The 27,439-nt window shown below is 47.9% G+C and overlaps 1 protein-coding gene across 1 annotated transcript in view; it reads left to right on the forward strand.

Annotated features, from left to right (window-relative positions):
• The window catches only part of LOC147677808 (neural-cadherin-like), a 684,133-nt gene that overhangs the window by 382,558 nt on the left and 274,136 nt on the right, over positions 1-27,439 (forward strand). The window contains exon 22 of the mRNA XM_086945589.1: positions 9,939-10,216. Within this exon, the coding sequence (XP_086801715.1) occupies positions 9,939-10,216 (278 nt within the window). The remainder of the gene's footprint in view (positions 1-9,938; positions 10,217-27,439) is intronic.

Consider the following 27,439-nt stretch of genomic DNA (forward strand, 5'->3'; position numbering starts at 1 on the left):
CAGGTCAGGCAACCCCTGAACCTGGCCACCCAACCCAGGATCTTAACCCCGTGGCTGGACCGGTGCCAGAGGAGAGACCTTCCTCCCTCTGCACCCCCTCCCAGGGTTCCGCACCCTCCCACCTGGAGTAGTACCCCTGGAAGTCACAACCGGAGGAACTCTGAATACAGAGATTCCTCCCGCCAGGTCAGGCAACCCCTGAACCTGGCCACCCAACCCAGGATCTTAACCCCATGGCTGGACCGGTGCCAGAGGAGAGTTCTTCCTCCCTCTGCACCCCCTCCCAGGGTTCCGCACCCTCCCACCTGGATAGGTACCCCTGGAAGTCACAACCGGAGGAACTCTGAATACAGAGATTCCTCCCGCCAGGTCAGGCAACCCCTGAACCTAGCCACCCAACCCAGGATCTGCGCCCTGTGGCTGGACCGGTGCCAGAGGAGAGTCCTTCCTCCCTCTGCACCCCCTCCCAGGGTTCCGCACCCTCCCACCTGGATAGGTACCCCTGGAAGTCACAACCGGAGGAACTCTGAATACAGAGATTCCTCCCGCCAGGTCAGGCAACCCCTGAACCTAGCCACCCAACCCAGGATCTGCGCCCTGTGGCTGGACCGGTGCCAGAGGAGAGTCCTTCCTCCCTCTGCACCCCCTCCCAGGGTTCCGCACCCTCCCACCTGGATAGGTACCCCTGGAAGTCACAACCGGAGGAACTCTGAATACAGAGATTCCTCCCGCCAGGTCAGGCAACCCCTGAACCTAGCCACCCAACCCAGGATCTGCGCCCTGTGGCTGGACCGGTGCCAGAGGAGAGTCCTTCCTCCCTCTGCACCCCCTCCCAGGGTTCCGCACCCTCCCACCTGGATAGGTACCCCTGAGAGTCACATTGGTAGGGTCCTTAGTTACCGGTACCCCACCCTCCAGGTCAGGCAATTCCTGATCCTGAAACCCCAGTCCAGGTCCTACACTCTGTGACTGGTCTAAACTCCGAACCTCGGGTACGCTGCCACCATTGGAAGCACCTGGTACACATAATTCCAAGGCCTTCAGCTCTAACTCTTCTAGCTGAAGCCTGTGCACCAGCTTCCTCTCATCCATTGCAAAGCTCTCACTCTCCCTCTCATGCTCTATCATCTTAGACGACGTACACCCCCAGTTACTCTACTCCCTGCCCCAGAACATCCTCCCGGTAGCACATTGTCAGACACAACAATTTTGAGTAGGCCTGGTTCTTCTGGTGTGCCCGCCTCCCTGGGTGTGACCTGCCCCTCCTGTTCCCCATCCCCTCTCCCCTCTGGGTGGGCTCCTACCCGTGCCCCCAAAGTGGTACGGAGTTCCTTCTTCCCTCCGCCCAACAGGCACCCCCATCCCCTGACAACACTCCAGTATGCCAGGTGGGGACTCAGATAAATCTGGGAAAAGATACCAGGACGTGGGTGACAGGATTAGGTCTAACAGATCTTGATACACTCACAGGCTAGACAGTGGAGGGGTCAATTACTTAGGCTTGCACACACAATAGGTGTGCAGCCTAATTGCTGTGCACCCTGTCCCAATGGAGGGTGCTGCATGGTCACAAGTCCTGGATCCCACCGCTCAACACCAATATGTTGGAACTGGGGTCACCAGTCCCCTAGGGTAGCATGGCACGAGCGGGTAGGCATCCGAAAGCTTATGTGTAAAGCAACCATACAGCACACGCAACCACTGAGTCAGAAACCTGGGCACGCAATTAGTGACACCACTCCAGTGAGTTTGTGTAAAAACTCAAGTTAACTTTATTAGGATAGAGCAGGATCAGGGTATTAGGAATTCATCATAAAATTAGCTTATTAGCTTTCCATTAAAATACATGTGTGAGAACACTTGGCAATAAATACTGGATGAATAAATAATAAATATTAAATATTAAATAACCACAGGCCTAACCTTGGCCTGGTTTCTCATCATCACCTGTAAGAAATACATTATAAGGTCATGAATACAACACTGCGTTAAGTAATGAGGAAACATTTCACTAAAAGTGTAACATCCTATTAGCCTCAGCATTAGGCTCCTCCTCCCCTATCAGGGGTAAAACTTATGAATGCATAAAGGATGTATCATAACTAACTTTAGGCTTCAACAAATATAACACTCAAGAGGCAAAACATTTCATCATAAATAAATGACCTCTTGTGTAGGTTAAACCATCTCCCTATTTAGGAATAAAACATCTCACTGGGGAAAACCAGCATTTCATTTAGGCATTTCAACATAGTGCACATAAAACCTTCCCTTAAAGGCAGAGCATTTCTCTATGTAACATTCTTTGTTAGAAGTTAGGCCCTTCCACCTTACATGAGTGATAACCAGCTGCTCAATAAAGAATCAGGTATGGTCTTCTGGTTTACCCCCTTGGAGGTAAGTAATCAACTTTTACTTGTAAAACACACTCCTGTAGGAATAACGTTTTCTTAGATAACTGACAGGCATCGCACTAGGCAGAGTTAGACATTTAACTACCCAGTGCCAAATATTCCTATAGGGCTTTCCATCCTAATATGCCACAGTGCATTTCATCACTCCTCTAAACAGGAATACACATGTCCTTACTCAGGAATCAACATTTCCTCATGAAAGGGAAAACATTTCATGTAAGGCCATTCAATTCTTTATGTCACTAACTTATTTAAATAAAGAATAAAACATTGCCTTACCCAGCATTGGGCATTTCCCGGAGTTATATTTAGGGAACATTGCACTTGGCTTCTTACCCTTCCCTATGCATAGGTAAAACATTTCCCTGTGGACCAGGCAACAACTCATTAGAGTTTGGATAACATTTCATTAGACAAGGGCAACCAGGCAATTAACTACCAGTTACCCTAAGTAAGAATAACCATTCCATTTCAACAGGGATTCATATCTAATTCTGTCTGGTAAGAATAAAAACCTTTCATTAGATGTAAAACATTTAATCAGCATACCCCTATGCAAGGTTTAACATTTCATTCCAACTGGTCACTTTAGCAATAACCATCTAATTGGCAGACACAAAGTCCTCCCTGAGGGCTTTGCTGACAATCCGGGGCTCTTACCCAGTTCAACGGGGCCAACGGGGCCCAACACAGTCTCCCTCAGGGAAGGGCGAACCCGGGTCTCCCTCCGGCCTTCTGCTCTCCTCCCCAGGGGGGTTTTCACCTTCTCCTTCGGCTCATGGAGGAGCCCTTGTGCCGGTTCCGGGGTCTGACGGGGAGGGCTCCGGCCCTCTAGTAGGCCTCCCACGTCCTTGGATTGAGGCCCGGCAGATTAGGGTTAGCCCGGGGCCTCTGATGCAGCAATGGAGGCCCCGAACCGCCAAGGCACAGTCTTCCCAGCAAGTAAGTGCCGGCCGCCAACCACAGCGCGGCCGGCAAAGGGGCTTGACGCTTGCAGCCAATAGCTGCGCGGCAATGGGCGGGGGTGCGGCCGATGACACGGCGCACCTCCGTCACGTGAGGTGAGGTCGGGGCTTCACGGCCTGTCAGGCCCAGCGCGACCTGACTGGAGTTCCGGCGGCCCCCTCCTGACACCGGGGGTTGCCGTGGAGACTCCTTCTGCTTGGCCTGGGCTGCGGCGGTGATCGCAACACTCAGCAATGCTGCGGCGGCCCTCTCCAGGCACCGGGGGCTGCCGAGGACGATGACTGCACTCCCAGCAGTCCCACCTGGACAACCAGGGCGGCGGTGGTGAGTGGACCCGGCCTGCGCCTCTTCACAGCGCTAAGTAGCAGGATGGCGGCCAAAGCGCCGCGGGGTTACAACAGGACCGTATGTCCAGCGCTTTGCCAGGCAATCGGGTTTTTCGAGGCGGCAACCTCCTCCAGTCCCCCAGCGCTCCTCATAGGATCAGCAGGAGAACGCTGGGAAAGTAGGGCTGACAGCACGATTCATTCCCAATCCCTTTTGGGCAGTCCAGCGCCTGGAGCAGAGATATAGCGCTTGTATGGGTGCCACCGTTCTAGGGAGTCCAGCGCTCTTCCAGGGGCACACAAGAAAGCGCTTGAGGGGCAATACAGCTCGACTCAGTTTTCCATAGATTAGCAAGGCGGCTCAATCAGGACAGCAATCCAGGCAGATATAGCGCTTCAGGATTCTAGCGCTTCAGGGCCACTATAGCCTCAAGAATCACAGCGCACTCTGGCAATATCAGCAGGCTCAGTGCTTCTCACAGGGACACAGTAGATAAGCGCTTGGAGGGCAATGTAGCGCTTTGGCAGTTTCTAGGAGGCTAGCGCTTCAGCAGTAGCTGACTTCAAACAAGGGCAGATCACAGGTCAAGCCACACAGCAGTGGCAGGTGAGCGCAGGAACCCCAGGTGGCGTCAGGGGGCACAGGGAGCGACACAGCGCCAATACCTGGTGGGTTCCTCAAAAGTCCTGTGGGGTTTTAGTTTCCTTCTTGGCGTGATGTTTCTTGCGCCCTTAGTTTAGTTGCTTGGTTTCTTGTTTCCTTTGGTTTCTTATTCCTTGAAGGGGGTTAAGTTGGTGGCTGGTGTTAGATCTCCTCAGCCAATCCCCTCAAGTGGTCCCTGGGGGTTCCCTGCCGCGGGGCTAGGTCAGTGGGGGGGGGAACAGGATACCTCAACACTTGCAAAGCAGCACACTAGGCCCTGTCATTCCAGCATCATAAGACCCTGCCCTGACCCCCACTGCCTATCCTCCTGCGTAGGTACTTCCCCAGGTCTTCCCCTCAGCTTCTCTCCTTCTTCTCCTCAGGAAAGTTCCCTCCCTTTCCTTTTATAGTGCCAGTTGACAGTTGGTAGTGTCAGTTGATGTCAGTTGGTGTCACCTCACCTCTCCCAGAAGGTTCCAGAGGCTTCCAGCGCGTTCCACCATTCTACCTGTGGACAGGCTGGCAGGCTAAGATGGATACATTGCCTGAGGGTTCCAGCCAGCCCCTGGCTACTAGAATGCGCCCTCTAAACCACGCTGCTGCAGCAGTGGTCTGTGGCGGCCATGTTAGGGGTAGGAAGCACCTGTACTTTAACACCAGTTTTAAACTACACAGGGCATTCTCCACCACCCAAGGCCTACACAGTGTTGTTTCAATAGGGGCATTCTAAATTAACAGGGGATAAAAAGCGAAAAATTTCTGGGGAAAGGGCCAAGTCTCACACTGTGTAAACTACTTGTGTTAATAAAGGTCTTACACAAAAAAAAAAATATATATATATATCATTAAATATGTTCATTTATATGACGATACGGTGTGGCTGTATTTTTTAGTTAAGAGAAACAGAATAGATAACACTTCCTCCCTAAGAAGTAAACTATTTATGAAATATAATGTGTTAGAGGGGAATAAACTAATGTAAGAATGGTCTGGTAAAATGTTTAAGATATTATTTTAATTTTGTGATGAAATGATTTTATGTTCTATCACTTTTATTCTAATTTAATGTATTGTTCTCTACACTTGCATTCATTTCGTTGTGAAATAAAGTTCTAACTAACTAATGCCTACTTGAGGCAGACACAAATAAGGAAAAATGTGTTAATTTCTCAAGACACAATGACATATTGCAAGTGTGCTGCAGAGCACATCACATACCACATGTGTGGTAAACTTCTGAGTTTGTCTAAGGTAGGAATCTTTAATGGAGGAGTATGCTTCCCATACAAATCCAGTGCAAACTCACCTCCACATCATGGTGTGAGACTATGCATCATACTAGGCAGTATTGTTTGTGCACCAGTACAGGGGGTGACTCCTGGAGCAGGCCAATCTTTGTGGATATGGTATCGTGCTGTGTTTTTCCACTTGCACAACTCATTGCTGCCAATTGCCATGCCTCGTTACCTTGCCTAAAAAATTAGTAAGTCTGGGCACCTGTCTTGTGTTACCTTGCGCTGTGTATTCCTATCTTAAATATCAAATCTTCACTGACTGGAGCCTGCTCTCAGCTTCTCATATGTAAGGAGCTGTTTCATTTTAGAAAGCACGTACCTTAAACTGGAGCTCTATATATCAGACAGACCTGCAAAAAATATATATTCTTAAAGATCCGCAATTTACAAAGGCAAATTAAATCTGTAATTTTCAAGCCAATGAAGTTGTAGCCCATGCTCCAATCCCAAAAGTTAATAAGATGGATCAAGCTGCAGTCATGCTGCAGTACCATAAGACATTCGACTGACTTCCAGCTCGTACACCACCTGCATTTCCTAAAGTCCTTGCACACTGAAACCATAGCCTTCATTTATGCAAGAGATTGATTTTCCTATTACTGGTTTAAACACCACAGCTTAAACCCAGGCACATGTTCTCCCTTTTTGTTTAATATGTACTATTGAATTACCTTTTGTAGAAAAAAATCAGGGACAGTATGTAATTCACTATAAGTTGAGAAGTGGTCCTTTTTATGTCTATTAGTAAAATGAACAGGTTTTCACAGGTGAATATGAGCAGATGGATATGTTCACCTTCGGGGTACCTGCATCCCCCAGAATGACAAGAAAGCATATACAAATAGGACAAATAGAGGGTGACATAGTCCCCAGCAAGATGGCTCCCATGAAGTAAATGCTCCTCACAGACATCTGCAGTAATTTTCTGGTAACATGGTGAATCCTGGCAATGTCAATTCAGTCTTCCTTCCTTCACATTTGAGTAAATGGAGTACCATTAAATTGGGGAACCGTAATATCTATTATTTTCAGCATTAAGGCATGCCGCATGTGCAGTATGATATACAAAACAAGTTATTACAATTAGTAAACAATGTAATGTTTGAACATGAGCGTATGCATACCTTTTCATAGACATTATACATCCCAGAATAGAGAAACTTAGATAGAGGCTACAGGTTTTCGGAGCCAGGCAATCTGCTTAATCACTTGCGATGTTATAAAAGGGTTGTTTGTATTCAGCTGCTGAGGAATAAAAGAAAGTTAAAGTCAGATGTATATTTGCGGAAGACTTATAATGGACAGAAACTTTTTATTGTTCTGTTCCAAGTCCTTGTACATTTCACAACCTTACAAAAGAGGACTTTGAAGACTATCAACCCAGACTTCATTTATGCAGGTGTGTGGCCATCACTTTACAGACATTGAAAACACTTCCTAGAGATGGTTGCCTGCCCATCCAAAATGAAAACGTCCTTCTCCGCTCTACACCAAGTATTCTGCCCGTTTGATGTTTTGTTTGTCTAATTATCTCTCACAAATCAGCCTATTTGCACTTCTTTAATCATCTTCTCTGATCAAAACCATAGTTGATGCTAACTGCAGTTTCTGTCCTCATTCTGCTCGAAATGACTTTGTGCTTATGTCAAATAAATAAATACCATGTTAGTCGCTGACAACCTTCGGTCTAAAGCCTTTGTTACCAGGCCCTACAATACAAAAGGAAAACACCACCCTCCATGAGTGTTTCCCCAGGATTATGTGAAAATGAGAACCATCAGAAGAGTGAAGATTAACTAAAAACAGTAATCAGAATACAGGAGACTTCTCATCTGTTCTCCAAAGTACAGCATGTCCTTCCTAGAGGACAGTAGATCGACTACATGTCCAGTTCTCAAAAGATAATTCCTCAAAAGAGGTATTTATTTCTACAAAGACCTAGCAGCTACAGGAAGAGCATAATTCTGTGAAGATGACTTCTGCAAAGCAAATGCTTGTAGGACGAAGATTACATCAGCTGGACCTCTTTGAGTGCTATTTACACTAAAAGGCAATCATTGTCTTTGGTTTGAGTTATGAAGTAACTATACACCATCCAAAAATCCTATCCATTTGACATTGTTGAATGTGACAATCACATTACTAATTATGAAAATCTGGACCAACTGGATTATTATCTCAAAACTAGTGTCGAATTGCGAAAACCTTGGCAACCATTATATGCTTAGAACTCCCTGCAAAAAACACTAACCACCATCCTGATGAGTAGGTATCAGTCAGATTTCCTACTGTAATGTGGAATCAAAGCCACTCTATTTAACCTTAGCGAGTAACTATTCAATACAGTGTTCGGATTAAATTGCTCACATCGCTCACTGCAGAGGATAGGCCTGTCATCTGCTGATTCTCGTCTTCATTTGACTACTCCACTCAATAAGTCAAACGTGTATGCTCCTTTGTGAAATTAAGCTGCAAAATCTCAAAGGATAAACTCCACTGATGGTCCTCTTCAACAACTACACTGCTATGTTTGCTATATTTTGGAAGCCCACCACCCTGGTAACCCTCTTGAAGCAGAAGATGTGCATGGCTATTGTAGGCTAGAAGAGGAATCTCGTATAAGTCATTTCAGATAAACTACTTCATTCTCAAGTGTGAGAAGACAAAGCTCTTGGTTATTTCCCAAGTGGGTGCTTCACCGTGCCCTTTCATGTGGCCCAACTCCTTAGAACTCTTGCTGTTGCCAGACCAGAAAGTTTACAAAGTAGTGAGTATTTCAAATCAAGTCGACGGAACCCCCAAGAATAACGGATTGAAAAAATAAGTCAGCAGACACTTGAAATGGATTGAAGTGGATTAACCTTCCTAAATATTACATACATATTAACATAAAATCGTGCTGACAAGTGTTTTAATGGAAATAGCCTCACCATATAGCACCTTAGCCCATAGCACAGACAGCATCTTATTACTGCTTGAAAGGACACTAAACAGATTACAGTTGAGCAAATGAGCAAACAGATCCTAATTAGCATGGGATGACATGATATAAATTATTTTATTGTATTAAATAGTGTTGGGGTAAACACAGTGCCTATTTAAATATAATCCACCCCCGCATCCAGTCATTAACGAAAATTGGTAGACTGTATAACCTTCAATGGGTTCTCCTTAATCCCACTATTATCTTCTATGCAATTCCTTAGGAGTTGTTTGCACATTTTCGTAGAAAGTAGTATTCGTATGTAAAGTGACACTGATGAGTATATTCTCTGGAATGTATAATTTTAGATGTAGCCCTACACCTGAAAGTAGCATGCTGCACCTTTCTGCAATATCTATATTCTTATTTTTGGCGTTACCAGAATAAAACCATCCTTGTAGCCGAGTGACCTAAGATTAAAAAACACCTGTTTAGGTATGTGAAATGTGGAATCCCTAACCATATTATTTTGCTCTCACTCCTTTTCTCTAAAATAGGTTGTCATTAAAGTCCCATATAACAGTTTCTCAACTTTCCTTTAATTCTCTCAGTGACATTTAAAATTATTTGTAGATTATCAGTCGTTTGTGCTAATTTGGGAGACAGGTGTATTGTAATGTGTATAATCTCTTTCCTTGAAATATTGTTCTCAGATACATTTAGGTGACGGCCTCCATTGCTTTGGAGGTAGTCTATAATGAGCTACAGACATAAGCTAGGACGTTTGCTATACATGTATTAAATCCCCACTGGGTCAGTTCTTATTTTTTTTTCCCTGCAAATTCTTGGTTGTTTTTCTGCAAACACTTTATGGTTTGAAGCGTTTGAATTTGACAGGTAGGTTAAGCACCATCAAACTTGTGTATAAATAATGTGATACTCATTTAACAATTCACACAGTGAAGGCTCTATGGAGGATAGGTTTTATATGCCCTATCTATTTTCCATAACAGAAAACCAATTCTGGAAACCAATATCGTTCCAGAAGATGTTTTGGAAACATTGGTTTATTGGAGTCCTACTTCCCCTAAATCCACTGCTTCACCATCTAAGAGGTTATAGAGTGACATAATTTCTATCAAGTTCCCATTGGATTATAATGTTGCCTACAGCTAAAGGAAGCAGGAACATATCTCAAGCAGATTAGCCTTGTCAAGAAAGCTTCTCTTTGGACTTAAATTATGTCTTCTTTTCCCAACTGTCTATATTCTGTTATTATTTTAAACCTATTGTTGAATTAAAAATCACAGGAAATAATTCCTGTTTGCAACAAAGCTGCCAAATAAATTGTTGAATTATTGATCCTTTTAGATCCAGCTGGCAATGAAGGTGGATGCTCTGCAGATTAGTTATGATGAATGCATGCGAAGAGACTGTGGCAATGGCGGTGGGTGCACTTCCTATTTCACAGTCACTGAGGCGCCGTCCGTGATGGATGCTGGCAACGTTTCACTTGTGTCCATTACACCAACCTTCCGAACAGTTTGCACCTGTGAAGCCACGGAAAAAGTACACAAGTCGTGTGCCTCTTATGCAACTGGCCCTTGTCTAAATGGTGGAACTTGTGTGGACTCCAGGAATGGCTACAGGTAGGCCAATTGTAAAATAGTGCATAGAAAATATCAAGTCTCCTGTATATTGGGGTTTATACTGGGAAAAATACTTTGCACCCAACACCGGGAATACACAGTATCTGAACCAACTGATAGAGAGCAAGTAACTTTGAGATATACCCCTTACATATTGTACTTACAGGTGACTCTTCTCACTGCATTGATCCCGCAAGCACTCTGACACTGCTGTTGTACAATTGAAGTGTAGACATTTCCACCTAGCTCTTATCTGTGTATCTCACAAGTGCAAGGGGTGCCGTCTCACCTGTTGGAGCACATTCTTACTATTAGCCATCTGTAATGGCCACATTCATTACCTTTAAAGAAATCTCACACTTAGAAATGACTTTGTTTGATGAAATCCTTAGCCTTTGGACTGAAGCCAAAACCACTCAGGTGAAATGTTCAAAATAATCTTAAACACTGGCACTTACTCTGGCCTCAATCTGGTCTATTGTTTCCTGCCCACTGTACCAGTGCAGACCGCTACCAACAATCTGCAAATCATCCATTTTTCTGCTCCAATGAGAATAGTCCAATCCAAATTGTATCTCACGTCCAGTCTGAATGGTAACAAAAGCAACCGCAGACCAGTCTCAAATTAGATTTTACCAGGGAAATGTAGCCTGAGTCCTGTGGCACAGTAGGCAACTGGGCCTACATCTGGACATAAAGGTAACCCTTGCGGAGTATCACTGACAAAAAAACGATTGTTGGAATGTTTAAGTAATGTCTGCCACAGGTAATAATCTGGACTCTTTAGAGGCTACAACGCAAACGTCCCCGAGACGCTCACATGCAAAATATAATTTTCCAAAGCCACATTGATTTGCCAACTTTTTGTACCCAGTAGAATGTCTGGGAATATGGGATGGAGGAAAACATTCAACCTCTTTCCTCAGTTTACAGTGAAAAGTACCTTCATCAAGAAGTAAGCCTCCATTCTTGTGTCTTGCTTTCCATCATTCCAGTGGAGCCATATTTTACTGGAGCGTTTTGCTGATGTCTATCAAACCCCTCCCTCTCTTTGTGAAGTTCAAATCCCCGAATACGCTTTTGCATGTGTTATAGCCATAGTTATTTGGAAACTTATCATTTGAAATTAATGTATTACTTGTATAACATTATTGGGTATTACTGGCACTAAGCCTTTTTCTAAGCATTCCCAGTTCTGGAAGAGAAGAAATATTAGGAAAAGGAGATGAAGCTAAATTACAAGAAAGATAGTTTGTTTAAGTGGGAAGCCGCCATAAGCAATCTGATCTTCTACTTCCACAGCCACCACTTGGCCACTAAACTGTATTTTGTACGTACCTAAGTTCATGTTTCACTTATTACTCATGAATGTGTTGGTTTTCACGCAATCCCATTAACTTATTAGAACTGGCTTTGAACCCAAGTGTGTAGAAGCTTAATTCATATTTTAATTTCCAGATATCTCATTTACTTTTAGGTGACCACGTGTTATTTGATTGGAGTTTAGAGTACTTTCCATGATGTCCTCCAACATTTACCCTGTAAAACTAAAAATGAAAAGCACTTAAGGAGAAAGTTGTCACTACTTTAATGTAAAACATTTTTTCAGTGAGAGAAAGGAAATGGGGAAAGAAGCACAGGTTATGCAATAGATAAAAACAGATATGGGGAAATGAATGAGAGAAGAGAAAATGTGTAGTAGATGTTGCTGTCTCTTATCTTGTGTTTGGGTTTTTCTGTGCTATTCAGTGTTATTTTATGCTTGAATGATCTAACCTATGTTTTCCTGCACTGTGATGTGAATGTTTTGTTGTACTGTTTTCTTTTGTGCTGTTGTGTTCTCTGTGAACTGTATTTTTCTGTTGTTCTAATCCAGAGCTCCCAACCTTTTGTGGGCACAGACCAACATTTACATGTCAAACAAAATGGTGAGCAGCACCCAAACCTTGAACGAACATACAGCTGCACAGGTGATTACTACATGAATTTCAATTAACTTAATCAGTCATTAATTCTGGGTTTTAACCTGATTTAGAAACAGAGATAACTGTTTTAGTCAAGCAAAATATTATTCTATGAGTTCATTATCTGGTATGGAGGATTCTCTCCCGAGGAATTCTTGTGCAATTTAGTGTGAATTGTTACATTTGTAGGACTTAACACCAGTAGGTCTAGTCCACAAGTTGCAAGACTAAACTGTAGATCAGTTTGAAGGAGGACTTGGTGATTATTATTGGAAATTTAGCAGCATTTTGTGCATTTTTACCATATTAGATCAAGTATTAGTCACAAGCATTGTAGGATGTGAACACAGCTTTAAAGTGGAGTTTGGAAATTTGGAGCAATCATATAGCAAATGACGTGTTTAATATCAAAGTACATTAGGCAGTATTTGTCCGGACTGGTGGGATTCAAAAAGTGCTCATAGACGTTTTATAGGTGTTAGGCAACAGATAGTTGCTGTATGTAGAGGCACCTTTGGTATGTTTAAGTTAATTAGGCTAGTAAAGTTGTTCTAAGCCTGATAGAACCTGTCCAACTTTACAGAGAGGCATGTGGTTCTTGCGCAAGAAAATCTGGGAAAATTATAACAAAAAAAGAAGTAGCTAATCTCATTAAAACAGTACATTTAAGTATAAAGTTTGCTAAGAATTTTATACCAATACACTCCCCCAAGGAATTACTGTCAAATGAATTGTCAAATAGAGCATTTTAGGCTCAGTAGGCCAGTAACCATAATCACAAGATTTTCGAAGTTAAAGACCATTTACCAGGGATTTGGTCTCCTCCTCATTTCCAAAAACTGTTAGGGAAACACACTGGTAACAACCTATGTATAACACCCTATAGCTAGTCATGGAACAGACATATCCAACATTTTGTGCTAATTGTTGCCTCTAAAGATTTCTTATATGGAGATAATTCAATTTTTGCTGAATCAATGGTGCAGTCAAGATAGGTCTGTGGTTAGTGTATCCTCAACAGGCACCATCTTGGATTCTGTGTTATATCACATAGTGCTGTGTAGTTCCTTTATCCTTGACTAGGGTTTCTCTGGCAGCATTTACAAGCGGGTCGGGTTTTGGCAATTTGCCAAAGGATCCTTAAGTTCTTCTTTTCATGGAGTGGGCTCTCCTTCAGTAAAACATGATTATTCTTGAATTATATTCCAAGATAGCGGCACTTTTAAAATAAATCTTTCTGTATTCAAGTTTTCACCAACCACAATGCAGACGCATATTCTCCAAGAATCGCTTAGATCAGCGACCAACACCATTAAAGGAAACGTGTTCATTAACAATTCTCACTTGCTTACATCCCATTTCTTTTGGGAGTTTGCTCTCTAACAATAACCAATATAATATGCATTCAACTACAAACACAACTATCTACTCCTTGCAGCTTTCCTCTTCTACCCCGCACCATCCCCTAAAGAGCACATAGTATTATTACTTCTGTATGTGAAATACACAGCATCATTCTATTACGATATTTTAGTTTAACATTTCTCAAACCCCCCAGTTATAATTCGTTCTGATTTCTCCTTTGTTAGCCCATATATGTATCTTGCCCTCTTGAATTAATCAGGAGCAGATATACACCCAGTTCAGTCCTCTCTAGCACTAGTTAAGCCCTAGTAAGCATCAGCACCCTACCCAAATTATCCACCTGCAGTTTATTTGTGTTCTGATAAATCTGCACCCCAATGAATTTGAATGTTTCCGCTTCCCAACTGAGCAGGGAAATGTAAAGCAGTCCTATGTGTGGGGTGCCGACTAAGTGGGCAGGACTTGTCCTGATAAGTCCCGAAACCTTTTCAATAGTTCATTACCTCCGGATGACTGTCCCTTGGACAGCTTAACCCCTTCGCCGCGGGCTAATTCCCCCAGCGGCCCCTGTGTGTGTGATGATGCCTGTCTACTCTGTCATGGAGCAAATGAGCAATCTGTCAGTTTCACCCCACACCAGCCATGCAAAGAAATGTCCTGCTGTCTCCCTCACCATTTTCCTTAGTCAAATACTCTAAATCGAATTGCTCCTGAGTCTATCCAATAACTCAGCGTGCTGTTTCAGCTTGTATGCCCTCGTCTGGAGTGTCCCTGGTTCCAACACCCCCTTTTTATCTAGCTCACGTAATTCTTCTATTCAGTTGCTGTGTATCACTGGAACTGGTTTGATACTGTATATAGAGTCTAGACTTCAGACGCATTCCTCTCAGCACCACATTGAAAGCTTACCATTGCAGCATTGTGATTTCAGATGTTCCATCATTATCGTTAAACTAGTTATCAATCTGTTCTTCAATCTATTTTCAGAAGAGGGAATTAATCAGAGCCTCTGCCCTTAACTCCCATGCTGAAATCTCTGATTGCATTGTACCACCTATAAACTGCAACTGCAGTGGTTTGTGACGTGAGACATTCCATGCCAGGTAGTCCTACTCATCAAATCAAATCCCCTCCAGCTGTGACCAGAAAGACATCCAAATGTGACTAGATCGCATGCACCAGAAAAAGGATACTCTCTGTGTTCAGCTCCCTCCAGGGTTCCAGGAACTGCCACTGTGCCATCCACACTTTATATTTCTGTGGATTGGACCTACATGTTGCGTCCTGTAAAGGGGGATAGACCGGTCTATATTTAAATCTAACACCATGTTGAAGTCACCTCCCCAAGCCTTTGGTGTGTATAATCTAGTATAGATAGTAGTCCAAATATTGTCCCTGCCCCAAGTTCAAAAATATATGCTTGCCAGAGATTTTAATTTACTTTCAATTGTTCCTTCCCGGATGTGAGTCGCTAATAAAATAGGGTATCCCTGGTCTTATCCATATCAGTGTCCCCTATGAGAATGCAGAGAAAGTGATTTCCCAAATCGGACAATCCAATCTTTTCATAGTTTATCAAGTTCTTCTTTTACTAAGTGTGTCTCCTGAACAAATGCAATTTCCACCTTAATTCACTTTAAGACAGAGAACAATCTGTGTTGCTTGTCGTCTCTACCCAAGCTGGATATATTCCAGGTCAACAGATTATAAGTTCTTTACCATGGCATGTTGTAAGTCATGGGACTCTAATATCCCATTCCTGTAGTTGTATGATGGAACCATACATGCTATTACCACGCATGCCTCTATAACCTGTCCATTACAACACATATGCCCTTACCACGGAAACCTTTACCCCCATATACCTTTACCACTCTTGCCTTTACAACAAAAATGTAAGTATTTTGCAGGTAAGTATAAACCCTTTGTGTGTTTGTGTGTGTGTGTGTGTGTGTGTGGGTGTGTGTGTGTGTGTGTGTGTATATATATATATATATAATACTCCCGTACCTGGCTATGAATATCACCTTCCAACCCCCATCTAATCTAGTGGAAGTCTGGGTGTCTCTTATCTACCCGCACCACTTCTTCTCTTCCAGGGAGTTCTGTTAGGTCCATCGATCTCCGGACCTTTTCTGGGGACATGAAAAAGTGTTATTTTTTCCTGAGCTTTGTGCGTCATAGCAGGGCGTAGGAGATGTTCCTCTCTCACAGTGACCTTTTAATGACTACATAGGAATATCTTAGGCATTGCACCTGCACCTCGTAATCTGGAAAAACTTTAACCTTGGCATTTTCAATTACCCAGGTACTGTGTTCACCGGCTTGCTGCAGAATGTGATCTGTATCCCTCAAGATCAGGAGCCTGGCCACCATGGGTCTCAGAGGTGCACCAGTGGCCAGAGGGCGCCCTGGTACCCTGTCCACTTTCTCTACCACAAGAAGTGGCGATAGCAGTCTTGCTTATACATTGTTTTTAAGCGATACCAAAGGGGATGATGGAAGTGGCGATAGCAGTCTTGCTTATACATTGTTTTTAAGCGATACCAAAGGGGATGATGGACGGAGCGCTTGAGCAAATCAAACACTCACCCCCAGTCAACTGATCTAGGTTTAATCCATCATCATTCTTTAGCTCCCTCCACCACCCCAGTTCAGACATGGCCATACGCAAATCAGTCTGACCCTGTGCCTCATGGGAACAGTCCAGCCCGAACTGCCAAGCTGTGTCTTCCCTGGACCGGAAACAAGCATCCTGGGACCGGTTTTGGGTTCATAACCCTCATCCGCCAGGCTATCTTTAATCCAGTGGCAAAGTGAGCAAGGGACCCATGTCTGGGCATACCCTGCCAACTTAGGACGAACAAAGCGATACCAAAGGGGAAGATGGACGGAGCGCCTGAGCAAATCAAACACTCACCCAATGTCAACTGATCTGGGTTTAATCTATCATCATTCTTTAGCTCACTCCACCACCCCAGTTCAGACATGGCCATATGCAAATCAGTCTGACCCTGTGCCTCATGAGAACACTCCAGCCCGAACTGCCAAGCCATGTTTTCCCTGGACCGGAAATAGGCATCCTGGGACCGGTTTTGGGTTCTTAACCCTCATCAGCCTGGCTATCTTGAATCCAGTGGCAAAGTGAGCAAGGGACCCACGTCTGGACATACCCTGCCAACTTAGGGGGAACAAAGCGATAACAAAGGGGATAATGGACGGAGTGCTTGAGCAAATCAAACACTCACCCCCAGTCAACTGATCTGGGTGTAACCCATTATCATTCTTTAGCTCACTCCACCACCCCAGTTCAGACATGGCCATATGCAAATCGGTCTGACCCTATGCTATACATTGTTATCTGAAAGAAACAGGGTAGTGTGAGATTCCTTACCTTAGATATCCCCAGGAGTCAGACTGGATCCGGAAAGTTTTGCGTAGCAGTACCCCTGCGCGTTGGTAGGCGTCGTCTGCGGCTCTGCGTCCATCGTCGGCGTTGTGATCGCCGGGATGACATCGCCAGAGTACTTAGACGCCGCCCTCGCGTGCTGATGTCAGTTCTTCTTTTTTCCACGCCAGCAAGCGCAGATCTGGGAAGAGCAGTACTCCAGTCAATTGTTTACTAACTTTCTGATCTCTTTTGATCACGTTTCGAGTCGACTCTCGACTCGCAGTGCCGATAGGGATGCCTCGTTTTAAACCTTGCAAGGCCTGATGTCGGTGACAGACCCCCACCGTCGGTGTCTTTATTGCCTCGGGCCGACCATGATGACAAGTCGTGATTCGACTGCCGGGCTTTGACCTCGAAGGCTAGACGGGAGTGGTCCCGTAAGCTGCTTGAGCTCCGGCAGTCGGCAGTCATCGCCGCTCAACGAGTCACCACCACTCGCCGGGCTCCAAGTCCTCAGGTAAGTCGAGGCATTCTAAAAAGATGTTGAAGAGTTGTCATCGCTATTCTGACTCCCCCCCGAGGAAGCTCGCGCGACGCGGACATGGGTTCGGGCAACACCGCACGCGCGGCTCTGCCGGAGCTGCCATGTCCAGTTCCATACCCTCCAGTCCCTGGGCTGCACGCGACGCCGGAGTGCTTTCCTCACGGCCATGAGGTCGCACTTCCCTCCGTCGGAACCTGCCAAGGCACCTTCGGCCCCCACGGTCCGACTGGGATTTCTAGCGGGCTGGCAGCTCCGGCCCCGGCGCCGTCGGGTGCTTTGGCCCCAGCGCCATCGTCGACTCCGGTCCCGACGCTGCAAGGCCCCGCAGGATCCAGACCTGGATCCGGGTCGTTGCCAGTCGACCTCACGACTCCTCCGCTGGCGCCGACCCCAAGGGTATCGCTCCCGGCGCCGTCCTCGGACGACGTCGACCTCAGTTTTAGTCCGGGTCTGGCGTCGGACCGGCTCCGCTCTGCGCCGTCTCCGACTTCGATGGGTGAGGCCATCACCCACGACCCGGATCCATCATTTTTGCCTGTTTATCAGGAGATGGATGACGAGGAGGGTTGGGAGGGGTCTGAGGACCCGGTGGCACAGCAGTGCCAGTTGAGCCAGACTGGGCAGATGAGCTGGGGGAGGCCGGTGGTCTGGACACTTCGCCAGACACTGGATTCGTCTCTCCTCCCTCCGTGGCTTCGGAGGAGGGGGCTGCTTACAGCGTGGTGTTTAACAGGGCAGCCAAGGCCTTAGCTCTTGAGCTCCCTGTGGCGGCCGTGAGGACTAACCTTCTCAATGAAGGGCTCAAACCACAGGCAAGCTCCTCGGAGCCTCTACTGCCATTTAACGAAGCCCTCTCCAACGTTCTGATGGGCACCTGGTCCAATCCCTCCTCAGGCCTCCCTGTGGATCGGAATGTGGCCCGATGCTTTCTGTCCACCCACCCCACCACCGAGAGCCTGGTAATCCAGGCCTCTACGTCTCAGATGGCATTCCCGACCGCTCCACCGTATCGGGAATCCTAAAGGTATGATCAGTTTGGGAAGAAACTGTTCTCCTCTTTGAGTTTGGGGCTGCGGTCTGTCAACACCGCTTGCCTTTTGGGCCGTTACACCCACTCTCTATGGGATACGGTTGCGGAAGTGCTGCCACAGTGTCCGGAGGAGGCCCGAATACAGCTCGCCTAAGCCCTGACGGAGGGGCGGGATGCAGCACGGTACCTGATCAGGTGTGGACTTAACACCACAGACTCGCTGGGTAGAGCGATTGCAACGACTGTGGCGGTTCGCCTCCATGCCTGGCTGAGGTCCGCCAACTTTTCGGGGGATGCCCAGGTCACGCTCATGGACATGCCCTTTGATGGCCGTCGCCTTTTTGGTGACAAAGCGGATAGTGCGCTGGAACGTTTTAAGGACTCCAGGGCTACGGCCAAGTCCTTGTGCGTAGGCCAACGCCAGCAAACATCCGCTTTTCGCCCCATTCGTGGCCAAGGAAGGGGCGCCCCTACATGTCCAAGCAGCCACAGGCTGCAGAACCAGTCTCAACGCGGTCGCGAACGTGGTTACCGCCGTGGCGGTGCCGGGGGGCAACGGCAAGGTTAGTCCACACCCGCTCCCGCAGCATCTGCCTCTAAACCTTCCTAGTCCGGCATTTCAGGCACCTAAGACGCCAGTGGGGGGCAGGGTTCGCCATCACCTCCTCCACTGGCACACCATCACGTCGGACAGGTGGGTGCTGCAAATCGTCCGAAAGGGCTACTCCCTCCCAATCGAGGCAACCCCTCCAGCCATGCCACCGCAGTACCACTGCATGTCGGGGGATCACTTGCAACTTCTGCAGGAGCATATTACAGCCCTCTTGGCCAAGCGGCCCATCGAGCGCGTTCCTGGGCCAGAAGTAGGAAGTGGTTGCTAGTCTCACAACTTTCTCGTACCCAAGAAGGGCAAAGTAGGCCTACCCCCTATCTTGGACCTACGGAGCGTCAACAGCTTCCTCCGGAAGGAGAAGTTCAAGATGCTGATTTTGGCTCCGGTCCTAGCTGCCATGGACCCAGGAGAATGGATGGTAGCGTTGGACTTGCAGGACGCGTATTTCCACATCCCTGTCCTGCCAGCCCACCGGCGCTACCTGTAGTTCACAGTAGGCCATGAGCACTTTCAGTTTACTGTGCTCCCCTTCGGCCTTACCAGCGCCCTTCGGGTGTTCACGAAAGTGATGGCGGTGGTCGCAGCTCATCTGTGCAGATTAGGGGTTGTAGACGACTGGTTGTTGAAGGCGGGCTCGCCCCAGACAGTTGTCTCCCCCCTCCAGACTACGGCCGACCTCATGCACTCGCTGGGGTTCTCCATCAGCATGCCGAAGTCACACCTGTGTCCCTCTCAGAGGCTCCTTTTCATCGGAGCGATTCTGGACTCGGCGCAGTTCCGGGTTTATCCCCCCGAACAGCAGATTTGGGATATTCAGGCTCTGATTCCGATCTTTCAGCCTTTATCCCGAGTTTTGGTCAGGTTGACGCTGCGGCTCCTGGGACTGATGGCCTCCTGCATCCTTCTGGTGCATCACACCAGGTGGCGGATGCGGGCTCTGCAGTGGGATCTGAAGTTTCAGTGGGCACAGCATCAGGGCAACCTGTCCGACCATGTCCTGATCTTGGAGGGCACTGCGAGTCAGTTGCAGTGGTGGCTCATGAACCGCGATTGGGTCAGCAGCAGATCCCTCTCCCTACCCCAACTGTAGCACGTAGTGGTGACAGATGCGTCCCTCCTGGGATGGGGGGCCACATGGGCGAGGGGAAGATCAGAGGCCTCTGGTCTCCGGCGAAGTCCTCGCTCTATATCAACCTTCTGGAGCTGCGGGCGATCCGGCTTGCACTGAAGGCATTCCTTCCCTCTGTCCGGGGAAGTGTAGTGCAGGTGTTCACAGACAACACCATTGCCATGTGGTACTGCAACAAACAAGGCGGGGTGGGGTCATGGGCCCTTTGTCAGGAGGCTCTGCGCCTCTGGCAATGGCTGGAACACCAGGGCGTCACCCTGATGGTTCAACACCTGGCAGGTTCTCTGAACACCAGGACAGACGAACTCAGCCGCCAGTGCATGCTTGATCACGAATGGCGTCTGAACTCGGGCGTGGCGCAAGGTCTCTTTCAGCAGTGGGGGGAGCCTTGGTTAGATCTATTTGCCAACGAAGAGAACACGCAATGTCATCAGTTCTGCGCATTGGAATTTCCAAGGCGGCACTTGCTCGGTGGCACTTTTCATTCGCGAGTGGAGCTGCGGTCTGTTGTACGCCTTTCTGCCTATACCACTTCTGCCCAGAGTGTTGAAAATCAGGCGAGACCGGGCCCAAGTTCTCCTTGTGGCTCCGGACTGGGCACGAAGATACTGGTATCCCGAGCTACTCAGCATGTCAGTCGATCCCCCGATTCGTCTGCCTCTTCAGGAGGACCTTCTGTCTCAGCAGCAGGGGACGGTCCTCCACCTGAACCTGTCCAGTCTCCACCTACATGCGTGGAGATTGAGCAGCGGCAGTTGAGGCCATTTCACTTGCCTCCTGAAGTCTGTGATGTGATTCTGACAGCTAGGCGTCCCTCCACAAAAACGGTATACGCCTGCAGGTGGAACAAATTTGTGGCATGGTGCACAGCAAAGGCTGTGGATCCACTCTCTGCCCCCCTTTCAGAGGTTCTCCTCTTCCTTCTTTCTCTTTCCCAGCAGGGCTCTGCTCTGGGCACTATCAAAGGCTACCTCTCGGACATTTCAGCCTTCTTAAGGCTTCCTGAACAGCCTTCTCTTTTCAAGTCCCCTGTTGTAAATCGATTCTTGAAAGGCATCACACACATGTTTCCTCCTGTTCCCTTCGAGATGCCTCAGTGGAACTTGAATCTGGTTCTAACGTATCTGATGTGCGCTCCCTTTGAGCCACTTCATAACTGTCCTCCTAGTCTTTTGACTCTTAAAACTGCATTCCTGGTTGCCATCACCTCTGCAGGAGAGTTGAGTGAGCTCCAGGCTCTATCTTCAAAACCTCCTTTCCTCTCTGTCCATCCGGACAAGATTGTTCTGAGTACTCGTCCTTCTTTCCTGCCCAAGGTGGTCATAGCCTTTCATATCGGGCAGTCCATCACCTTGCCCACCTTCTTTCTGCCTCCGCATCCCTTGAAAGAAGAAGAGAGGCTCCACCGTCTGGACCCAAAACGTGCGCTCTCCTTCTGTCTGGATCGCACACGCCAGTTCCGGGTGGATGACCAGCTCTTTGTTGGTTACCTGGGCGCTAAAAAGGGACTGGCGGTGCACAAGCGGACCATCTCTCGGTGGGTCGTCTTGTGCATCAAGGTTTGCTACTCTTTGGCGAAAAAAGAGCCTCCTGTTGCGCTGCGCGCCCATTCCACTCGGGCCACGGTGGCTACTACTTCCCTGGATCGGGGAGTCCCCTTGCAGGACATCTGTCAAGGAGCTACGTGGGCCTCGCTGCACACGTTTGCTAGACATTACTGCCTGGACAGCCAAGTCCGGAGAGATGGCTTTTTCGGCCGTTCGGTTCTCCAGGACTTTCTGGTGTCATCTTGGTTCGCAGACTCACCACCGGGGTTTGTATTGCTGGGGTATCTATTCTAAGGTAAGGAATCTAACACTCACCTGTTTCTTTCAGATGCAGAAGTTACTTACCTTCGGTAACGATATATCTGTAAGAAACAGTAGTTAGTGTTAGATTCCTTACCGCCCCGCCCATCCTCCCCGTTCTCCGAACCGATATCTAGGGTTACGGCCATCCCTTTCAGGGCCCTAGTCCTAGCACCAGTGTCTGTTTCTATCATGGCTCTGCATTCCTGGCACGGAAAGCTATGTACAGAACTGACGTCGGCGCGCGAGGGCGGCGTCCGAGTACTCTGACAACGTCATCCCGGCTATCACGACGCCGACGACAGACGCGGAGCCGCAGACGACGCCTACTGAAGCGCAAGGGTACTGCTTAGTAAAACTTTCCGGATCCAGTCTGACACCTGGGGATATTCTACGGTAAGGACTCTAACACTAACTACTGTTTCTTACAGATATATCGTTACCGAAGGTAAGTAACTTGTGCTTTAAGGCAATTCTTCAGAAATACATCCACTCTCTGACCTTCTTGTCCCTCGGGTACACCCAATAGGCGAATGTTACTATGCTTGGATCGCCCCGCAAAGTCTTGAGCCCTATGTTTAGTTCCTCCAACTGTTCATGCAGTTTTACCATGGAATGAATTGAGGCCCACATTTATTCATTCTCTGATACCCTACTAGATAATTTCATTTGGTGTGTTCTCAGTAAGTTGACTTCTAATGCGACAGAGTCTGTCTTGTGTTCAAAGAGTGATTTTGCCTTGTATCACTAGCAAAATAGCCTAGATCTTCTCTGCATGCCCTTTAATAATGGTCTCAATCGAGTGTAGTGCACCTTGTGCCTCCGGGCATGTACCCCTGTTAGCCTCCTCATGCTAATTGAGCAGATGCCCTGTAGTTACATTTGGCTTAACCACTGTATCAACTGTCTCATGTCACCTTTAAACTACCTTTTAGCCAGTTGTTGTACCAAACAGTACAAACAGAGTTGATGCAACGCCCCAGACCAGTCCACACTTCGTGGAAGTCAGCACATCATCTCCTCTGCCCCACTAGGTACACAGACGTAGATCGATCCGGTATAAATGCCATTTACAACTTCCACACAACTTTCTCATATTCAGACCATCATAATTTAATTAATTCCATCTGAGATCTGCTCTCTTTAGTCCTTCCCAAATTTGCACCACCTCCGTCTTTTTTTTTTGTCCCAGCATGGCGCAAAGACCGTAAGCTTCAGCAAACACACCGCCATCATCACCAGGGTTTAGGGGCGTTTATCAAACCACCACACACCCACCTGGAAACTTTGCTCTTAGTGACCCGGGGAAAGGCCGTCTGGTTCTGGCACTGTAGGCTGCAAATGAGGCTCCAGGTCCTGGGTTGGCCGATAGAGCCTACCGCTCTCCAGTGAGGCAGTCAACATGAGCAGTTGTGTGCAACAGTATCAAGGCAGGTTGTTCACAAAGCCAGCTTCAGAATATCATTGCACCACTCCACATGCCCGGCAAGTACTCTTCTTGTATTGTGGGCACCATCTTCGCCTGTGAACACGCCACCAAAACTCTTGCACTTTTCGGGAAGCCCCCCTTGTCCCATGGACATGGATGGGTATGCTCAGACGTGAGTCCCATGCTCTCCACACCACTGGAGTCAAGCTATTCTGGCTGAAGACGGCTGATAGCCAGAAACCGGTCCTAGGATGCTTGATTTCGGTTCAGGAAAGACATGGCTTGGCAGTTCGGGCTGGACTGTTCCCATGAGGCACAGGGTCAGGGCTGATTTGCATATGGCCATGTCTGAACTGGAGTGGTGTGGAGTGCAAAAGAACGATGGATTTAGGCCCAGATCTCTGTACTGGGGTGAATGTATGACATTGTTCTGCATTCTGTCCATCAACTGTTGTTTTTCCATCCACACAGGCAGCATCAAAGCACATCCTATAGACTGCTTAACTAGCCACACCTACAAGATGGTGGCACTTAATATTCTTATTAGCGAAGATAGCCCAAATCATCATGGCTATCATTCAATACTTTCAAGGTTTCTCTGCAGGCATCTGTTTCCTACACATAAAGCTGCGTGGAAACATTGTATCTTTCAGAGGGTGCCATCTATTCTTAAGACAATTAGAAGAAAGCATTGAAGTTCAACTATGGTCCAGCCCTTGACATCAACAGATACGCCACACTATTCTACTAAAGCCCAATGGTGCCTCCATTAGCAATTCTTTCAAAGCTTTCATAATATTTTCAATACAAGCATTCAAGTAAGAACTGCTACAAGGCATTGTAATCCTAGGGGATATCATTAATTAGTAATGCCCTGGTTACTCCGAGTATAGTCTTCCTTGCCACATGAGTAACAAAGTGAGCTTCAGTTCCACACCAGAACCCTCCAAAGCAAAAATGTCAGCCTCCCATGCCTCCCATCCCTTCCTAATATGTCAAACCCATTACACTCTTGACCTCTATAAGAGGCGGGCCGGCCCAACCCTTCAGCCTGAAACTACCAAGGATAAACATGGAGCCGATAGCTAGACAGGGAGGGAGGGATGGGAACTCATGTGGCGAGAAAGACTACTCGGAGTAATGAAGATTACCGGTAAGTAACCGGGGCATTACCTCCTCGTTATTCTTCCTCGCCACATGACTAACAAAATGAGCACATACCAAAGCAAGAGGCTACATGGAAACTCACAAGAAACCAATGGATCAGAATGGATACCCACGAAAGAGGGCAAACCCTAAAACACAAACGAAAAAAAACACCCAAGAGAGAGGCAACCACGAGCAGGAAGAACCAGCCCAGGAAACAGACATCTGAAGGGCCGAGACCCCAGACCCCCGAGACCTGTAGGCCAGCCAGAAGCAGGCCCAAAACCAACGACAGAAGAGGACAGAGAAGGACCGGGAGGAAACTGCAAGAAGCTAAAGCCAACAACAGGCCCCAGAACAGAGAATAGGTAGCAGGCCCCAAACACACCAAGACCGACCGACGGACAGCCAATAGTGAGAAGGAAGTTGAAACCCAGACTTCGGAACCGAAGAAAAGAGAGAGCACCCCACCACAGCGGCCACACAAGAAGCCACAGCGGCAAGAGACACAGTCCGACTGATACCAGCCACCAAACCACCCCAAAACCAATGACCGGAGGGGAGGATGGAAACAAAAACCCACCAGGCCAGGCGGCAACCGAGCCGAAGCAGAGGAACCAGACGGGAACTACCCAGACCGGAAGGAACCAGAAGAACGGAAGAAGGCGCAGAAAGGAACCCAGCACCCCAACCGAACAACAAAAATGAAGGGCACCCAAATCCCACCAGCAAGGAGAGAACAGGCGGGACCCGTACCCCAGCCATACAAAGGGCCACCCGGAAGGGAGCCCGACACCAATGAGAGAAGCCATGCAAGGACAAGGCAAAACCGACCCAGGAGGCCGCAGCAAATGACACCGAACCGCATAAGGCTGGAAGCCCACAAGACCCCCATGAAGGCCTAAGACCGAACTCCAGGCCCCACCCAGCAGACACCACCCAAAGGAAGCAGACCAACCAAAGAGCCACAGCACTAAGGACAGGAGCAGGGGAGTACAACATCCTAGAAGAGGAGTGGCCCAGCAGCGGGCAGGACCCAAGGAACCGTGCCACACAGGATGACACCACAGAAGGCCCGAAACAGAACCCTGATCCCCAGGAAGAGAGGAGAAGCACGGCCAGGAAGGGGGGGGCAAGAGCAGCCTGCCGAGACAGGGAGCAGGAGGAGGAGGCAGCATCAAGCCGGGCCCCGGAGAAACATCCCGGAGCCAAAACAGAAGCAAGAGCCCATCAGGTGACCACCGAAGCAGCCCAGAGACGGACCGGAAAGTGCCAACTGCAGCCGCCCCCAACAGACACGCAGCAGGACACAGCCCCTGTAACCCCCAGAGGACGTCCAACAATGGAACGACCGGAACAGACCCCGCACAACAACGGAGAGCAGGCGGGAACAGGAGACCATACGACACAAGGACCACAGGCCCAAAGCCCGGAAGGGAGAAGGAGATGGGGGCAAACACAGCAAACAAGGGAAGCCGTGGCCCCATGACACCCCAAAATGCTATGCAAAACACCAGGACAGGAACACACGCACAGCAGCCTACAGACATTGGCAAACCCAGCAGGAATCCCATCCAGGAACCGACCAGACCCGACCCTGCGAAATCGCTTGAGAGCAGAGGAGACCACGTGCAGCAGGGTCCCAAGGCCCTGGGCCTAACGGTCAAACAGGCAAAAGAAGGAGCACCACCAGGACGCACATTAATGGCAAACAAAGACGCACCCACTGGAAACGCGTAAGTCCACCCAAAAGGGACCCATAAGTCAAGTCATTAAAAAACCTTCAATATCTGCTAGGCCCTGGCTGACCCCCACCCAGGCACTAACTGAGCCCGAACCTGCGTAACTCCAGAGAACAGACGAGACCAGGAGGTAAAAGGGCGGTATGGCCCTAGGCAGAAAGAAAGATATAGAGGGCCCAGTGACATGTCATGAAGTGCACGAGACAGGGTAAGCACGGCAACTTGACGCCATACCTTAAAGAAAGTAACAGTACTTTAATTCACGACGAGAACCCAAAATCAGGATTTTAACACATGACCTCCAGGGTAAGATTCTGTAACCCTAACCACTAGGCCACAGTACCTCGTCAACCCAAAACACGAGCACGCACACTAAAAACCAGACAGCAACGACCAGCAGGGAAGAAAAGAAGACAGAATGCAACAACAAGTCGCACGGGGAGACCAACAGACAAAGCACAAAACACCAATGCGCTATGCACCTGGCAACCCCAGACCGTCTCTCCACAAGGGACCAACCAGGCCCGAAGCCGCTCAACCACCGAGAGCAGGCAAAAGCCGGAGCTGACAAGCAGGAAGAGCCCCATTACCGGCCCCACTTAGTCATAGCGTGCCACGATGCAGGCCAGAACTGCCAAAAACAGAGAAATAGCCGTCACCCAGAGTAAAAATTACCCTTCGGACAACCCGTGACAGACTGAAGCCGAGCTGATTAGAGAATGCAAAATAAAATATTTTCCAGGGAAAACACCCATGGGTCCAGTTCTACTGAAGAACCAAACCTATGGAAACTCTGGGTTAGAACATGCAACCATGAGGCAGAGAGTCCGAGATGTAACCACTAGGATGCTGGCTCCCACCACAACCAGTACCTATGCACAGCCGCACCCAATACCCGCCGTAAAGTCCAGCAGTGCGAGAAGGGGAAAATCGCGCGCGTGTGTGAAAAACACTCAAAAAAAACCCTGAAAGCTACAGACTGAAGCCGAGCCAAGAGGCAGAAAGAGACCCACCAGGGAACGG

The sequence above is a fragment of the Lissotriton vulgaris genome, chromosome 12, assembly GCF_964263255.1.
Source record: "Lissotriton vulgaris chromosome 12, aLisVul1.2, whole genome shotgun sequence".
NCBI classification, from domain to species: domain Eukaryota; kingdom Metazoa; phylum Chordata; class Amphibia; order Caudata; family Salamandridae; genus Lissotriton; species Lissotriton vulgaris.